We start from the raw sequence: 6,506 nt of genomic DNA, 5'->3' as shown, positions 1-6,506 counted from the left end.
GACATGAAGTGCGTCCACTGCAGCTTTGCAACTTGATCCTAAAACAATAATAAATGAGTTGGTTAAGTACATTTAGATAGCAACTGTCTTATGGATTCAAACATCTTCACACACCATTACTGGCAATATTACAAACCTTCATGGTGTCCAGTAGTGTAGGCCATTCATCATCATCAGGATGGGAAGGGCTGGGCGATGTCACTGATGCCTCCTCCTCAAAACAAAAACAAAGACTGTTACACAACCATAAACACATTTATTCACTTAATACAATTAAACCTACTAACTATTTTATGTATCAAAATCTGTTACAACCATGTTACAATGCGTTACCTTCCCAGGGTGCTCCAGTGGCTGATCCGATGAAGGTATCCTGACCTCCTTCAGAGCCACTGTGGCAAGACTGGCAGACGACGGACCAGGAAGTTCCATTGGTGTAGTAGCCTTGTCCTATAAACAATCATCAAGATCATTAACCACTAGACACATAACTATATACAATCAAAAAAGGCTGCATGTCTCTGACTAGAGTAACTGCACAGAAACATTTCAAAAGGAGTAAAAGGCCCACCTGCTGCAAAAGGGCTGTCTTCTTGGTAGCAAACTGATGGTGGCGACGTTCTTTCACTGCCTTCTAACAGATAGAAAAACAATATAAACAATGTTGCTTTTTAGTAATACACAATGTGTTTGACAATGTAACGTCAACCTTAACCAACAGGAAAAACAAATACAGTATTGAACTAACCTTTGGGCCCTTTGGACCAGGTGGAGACACAGGGGCTGGGATGTGAATGGTGCCATCGCCCAAAGTTTGAAGAAGCTCCTTACTAAACCACACAGGATTTAGCACAATGGAACATTCCGCCATGTCCTCCTGACAAGGACAAAAAAAAACAGTCAAAGTTCGGGTTACACATTTTGTTACCTAAGATCAAATTTGAGAAAAAAAAAAAAATTACAAAAATGTATACAATATATAACAAAAAATGACTAACCTCAGTTTGAACCAGTTTCTTTGTGGGTGAAACACGAGACTTGTCAGCTGGCTGGAACCTCTACAAATACAAAAATAATTTAAAAACTTGTGGTAAATTTATAATAAATACTGAAAAAATATGTTTAACAACAAACACTGAGAAAAGTATGAAAATCAGAAGAAAAACAATGTATTGGCAAACATTTTATTACCTTGCTGCCTAGTCCAACAACTGTCCAGCCATCTGAGGGTTGTGATGCAGCAACCCTGGGGGAAGACCTTTGAGGGACCCTTCGACGGACCATTGGCACTTGATTTGGCTTCGACACAAAAACCTGGAGATAGGACGCCATAAACAGAGAGTGCACCAACATTAGGTTATTAAACTTGTTACCCAAGATCACATTTAAGTCAAATCTAATTATTTACAGTATATTACAAAAATATATTCACTATATAGCAAAAATCAACCAACCTCCTCCTGCTGAACGTGCCTCTTCTTGGCAGGAACACCAGACTTGACAGCTGGCCGAGACTTCTGCAAATATAAATATATTTAGTAACAACAAACACTGGGAAAAGTGTGTTTTCTACAAAAAAACATTAGCATTGTATTACCTTCCTGCCTGGTCCAACAACTCTCCAGCCAACTGGTGCTGGATCTTGCCTTGGCTCCAAAAACTGGACATAGCAGGCCATGTAGAGAGCATTCACCAGGATTGGCATTCCATGGTTGTCGCTGAGATGAGTCTAAATACATGAAGAATCATGTTAGACAACAGTTTCCACAATAAACTTGCATCGGTCTAATTTAACTTGTTAAACCCACTACAGGAAACTGAACATCACACTTATACATATACCATAAATTAGCTGATCAAACTTACGCCATCTTTGCTCCACAGCTTGAGGTTGTTTAACGGGAACCTCTCATCAACAGGGTAGGAGGCAATACCTTAGAAATGAAGAATAGAACAATAATTAGGCATTTATTTAAAATGTCTGCTTGAATGCATATCATCCTGTAAACCTGCACACAAATACACTATTTGACATCACATACCCAACGGAGCTGCAACACGATGGTACTCGTCACGATAATGCCGTTGTACGTCCAGGTCAACGTTCAAACGCGGCGGGAAGTCGACAACAAAGACCTTAACATAAACAATAGAGTTAAGACTTGTACAAACACAAAAATGGCATTACAGAAATTAAAAAAAATAAATAATCATACAACATAAAAAGAGCTTACCTTAGTACAAATGTTGATGGTGCTGTCCAGTAGTTTGCGGAAATCTGCCGCCGCTTCACTGATGGTTTGGTTAGCAGTGAGGTTGTTGCTAGGTGCCAAGAGACAGATAGCATCTGGGATCCGGGGGAGAAGAGCATTGTCCAACTCGGCTCTCAGGTCTGCAGCAGTGCCCCCAGGCGTAGACATGAAGCCAAACGACAGTGGAATGTCCTGTGACTTTGGCATGGGAACAACCCCGTCGACTATAGCCCGCAGATGAGAATCGCCAACAATCAGAATGAACTGTAACAAGAGAGATTTGGTCAAACACACACACACCACTACATTTCTCATCACACATAGAACGTTTTAATGAACTTAAAAATACCTTCTTGTCTGGGACCTCTGGAGGAATGATGAACTTGTGTTGTTTTCCTGTAACCTTTGACCGTGTCCATTCGTTGACTCGGTGACGAACACCAGTACCACAACCTAGTAACGAAAAACAATAAGAAAATTAACATTTAATTTACCTTTATAAAGCAGCGATTAAAAAAAAATTTAATAAAAACATTGTATACCCTGGCAACACACATGTATACATATATGAATACTTACATGGTTCACATGCGCCACCACGTGGCACCAGAATCACTTCAGGAGTGGGAAGCTGAGGAGTGTGCTGCTTTGCGTACTTCAACTTTCCAGCCAAAGACCGACGGTAACCTTTTCCTCTAGGCATCTACAGAAATGCAAATACATCAAAAGATTAGATCTATACCACAATAACCATATTCAAACAAATACAGACCAATATAACATACAAAAACATACAGAAAAAAAAACACACATGACGCCAGACAGCCAACCACACAGTCCTGTCTGATTGCCTGAACAGAATGTTCAGAACTGCAGCCAATCAGAATTAAATATGAACTAAAGACACACAAAATCAACCAGCTTCAGTCAACTTCCCCTGATCAGTTAAATATCAGTAAATGTAAGCCACGAGAGAAAAATGTCAAAACATAGTGAAAAATGTAGATTAGTGTTTTCCAAAAAGCCCAAAATGACATTTTCAAATGGCTCGTTTTGTCCACAACTCAAGATATTCAGTTTACTGTCTCAGAGAAGCAAATAACTAACAGATATTGAAATTTATGAAGCTAAGATCCATTTTTTAAATACGAAAAAAAAACTCAAAACAATAAATCATTTATCTAAATAGTTGGTGATGAAAATAATAGCCTACTAATCTAACTAATCAATTCAAACACACAAAAAGACAGCACACACTCAGACACACAAAGAGAGCACACTCAGAAAGCACACCACACACAGCCCACCACACTCAGAAAACACACACCACACAGACAGCCCACCACACTCAGAAAACACACACCACACACAGCCCACCACACTCAGAAAACACACACCACACACAGCCCACCACACTCAGAAAACACACACCACACACAGCCCACCACACTCAGAAAACACACACCACACAGACAGCCCACCACACTCAGAAAACACACACCACACAGACAGCCCACCACACTCAGAAAACACACACCACACACAGAGCCCACCACACTCAGAAAACACACACCACACACAGAGCCCACCACACTCAGAAAACACACACCACACAGACAGCCCACCACACTCAGAAAACACACACCACACACAGAGCCCACCACACTCAGAAAACACACACACCACACTCAGAAAACACACACACACACACAGAGCCCACCACACTCAGAAAACACACACACACAGAGCCCACCACACTCAGAAAACACACACCACACACAGCCCACCACACTCAGAAAACACACACACACACACACACACACCTTCCCCAGGTCATACTTCATCAACACACCTCTAGCTAACATTAACATGTGGCCCATGCGAGATCTAATTTCCTTCAGGCCAACTGAGTTCAATCCTCAAGAAAGGACACACACGATGGCTATCTTAATGACTACCTTACCTATAGGCTGATTTACATTTGCTACTAATGTGTTGTATTGTTGAAAACAGACACACAGAATAGCCAGACCAGCCACACACACCAGACCGCAAACACAAGGTAGACCGCAATCATACATGGGACCTTATCTGGAACATAGAATTGGCCAAAATGAAAACCAACAGCTCCTCCAACAAACGACAACACGGAACACACCAAACAAACAAACTCGAGTCCACTCCCGTCACTGACCTCGCCATTGTCCCACGATTGATAATCTGCCCGGTGTGTAAGAAGCTTAACAGAATGCACAGAACTAACTACAGTCTGAACTAAATATTTCCCCAACTTCAAACACCCTACATTTAACTAAATAATACACACACTAAATATGAACTAAAGACATACAAAAATCATGACAGATTAATATTTCAATTGTTGTGTCGCATGGCTGTATATTATAAAGATTGAATGCTTAGTTATAAAAACGTTTGAGTGGAGGTTACAGCGACGCCACAGCCACAAAGTGTGCCGTCCCTGGTACAGAGACCCTTATACAATATAGTAATCCTACTACACACACACACACACACGGTCCGTCAGGCTGTAGAACCGCAGTAACGAACACAGAAACACACACAAAAACACCAAACACACGCAGAAATACACATACACACAGACAGAGAAACTAAATGTCTAAACTGATGATTTTTAAGAGTCCAGCGATCTTTTAACTCGACGTGAAATGAGTCACATTCACCCCCTCCCCCAAAACACGTAACATGCCGTTAAAGCGCCAAACACAACAATAACTTCACCGTTAAAAAATAAACTTACCTTGCGTCGAGACGTTGACTTTATTCCGTAAAAAGCTCTGTACTTATCTGAAAAATAAGTCTTTCACAAAACCACTGTACCACAATAAGTGAAAAAGCGATTTCAGGAACCTGTTTCTGTTTACACTAGCTAGCCAGCTACGTGTTCACAAACAAAAGGCGTCGCTGGAAAGCCGACTCAAGCTTTTATAATAGACGTGATGACGTAAATAGCGCACTTCCGGCCCGAGAAGTAAACAATTCATTAATTTTCTCAAATATCTCAACAATTTCTAAACCATCTGAGGTACACTATCCACGAGCCACGTCGTTGTGAAATTAAATGTGTTGCCTGTGTAAAATTCTCTATGATATCAACTTAGTTTTTAATATATAGTCTAAACTGCAATGTTATGAAGAAAAACTACACTACCCACAATCCTAAGCATACCATTAAGTCTCTAGCACGGTATTTTAACACAGTACATTCACTGCGCACTTTAATTCAAAGCACATAGACAGCTATAAAGCAAAACTCGATCTTTTAAATATTAGCTAGTGATCCATATAATGCCCCCGGAGTTATTTTACGACCTTTACAAGTGAAACGTAAAACTTCCTCAATATCAACAAACAACTAGCTATTTTTACCCAGGAGAGTATTTGAAAGGCTATAAAACCTGGAGGAATATAAATGGACACAAACAGCTAAATTCGTGATGAATATTCAGGTAAGAGATGCTTTCTCGGTACGTTAAAGTGTAACATTAATGCAGTCAGTGTTATAACTTGTATAGCTAGCTAGCTAGCGTTAGCTACTGTGTAACGTTAAGTTAAATCAACGCTAGGTAGCTTAGGGTTGTAAAACACTAAGCAACAGACGCAGCGTCAGCTGATTATACTTCAGCGAATGTTTTAAGTCTGGGTTAGGGTTAGCTAGTTAGGTAAGCCTGAGTAGAACTGTAAATTTGGTCCAGTATAATTTTTCGAGGCTAATTACATTTACTTTTATTACACTACATTTCCCTAACATTGTAATCTTCAGAGAACGTTCCTCTAATGTTGTAACTTGCTTTTACATTCATTCAGCTTGGTTGCTTTATAATAACAGGGCAACCCTGATAATAATATTTAATACTAACAATGTTTGTGTGTTTCCACACCAGGCTCAGCAGTGAAACAGGCCATCAGGAAGCAACAGTAGCAGAGACAGCAGGAGGAGAAACGCCGACGGGAAGACTGGTAGGAGGGAAGTCCAGGACACACAGCAAACCATCTTCTTTTAATATCTAGGGTAATCTTTAGACTCCACTAAATGTTTTTCTTTTTTGCAGCTGACAGACTCAGATTATTATTCTAAGTGTCTGACAACATTATGGGATGGATCACTACATAGATAGACCATTTAGTTAAAGAGTAAGATCATTTTAGATTAACATGAAACAGCCCTGAAATCCCCATCACCAAACCCACCAGACTCCATGTAAATAATCTGTA

At 40.2% G+C, this 6,506-nt stretch overlaps 1 protein-coding gene across 1 annotated transcript; it reads right to left on the bottom strand.

Annotated features, from left to right (window-relative positions):
• Positions 1-324: 324 nt before the first annotated feature.
• On the bottom strand, positions 325-2,685 carry LOC118496051. Its single transcript, XM_036006155.1, has 9 exons — positions 2,235-2,685; positions 2,043-2,136; positions 1,867-1,934; positions 1,598-1,729; positions 1,455-1,517; positions 1,192-1,314; positions 999-1,058; positions 572-928; positions 325-450 (listed from the first exon to the last, which is right to left on the bottom strand). Exons 1-8 carry the CDS (start codon positions 2,565-2,567, stop codon positions 635-637), a joined length of 1,167 nt encoding a protein of 388 aa, XP_035862048.1. The 5' UTR covers positions 2,568-2,685; the 3' UTR covers positions 325-450; positions 572-634.
• Positions 2,686-6,506: the final 3,821 nt, after the last annotated feature.

The sequence above is a fragment of the Sander lucioperca genome, chromosome 1 (genome assembly GCF_008315115.2).
Source record: "Sander lucioperca isolate FBNREF2018 chromosome 1, SLUC_FBN_1.2, whole genome shotgun sequence".
NCBI lineage: Eukaryota > Metazoa > Chordata > Actinopteri > Perciformes > Percidae > Sander > Sander lucioperca.
The sequence above is the reverse complement of the archived record's forward strand: the minus strand, read 5'-3'. Positions and strand labels throughout refer to the sequence as shown.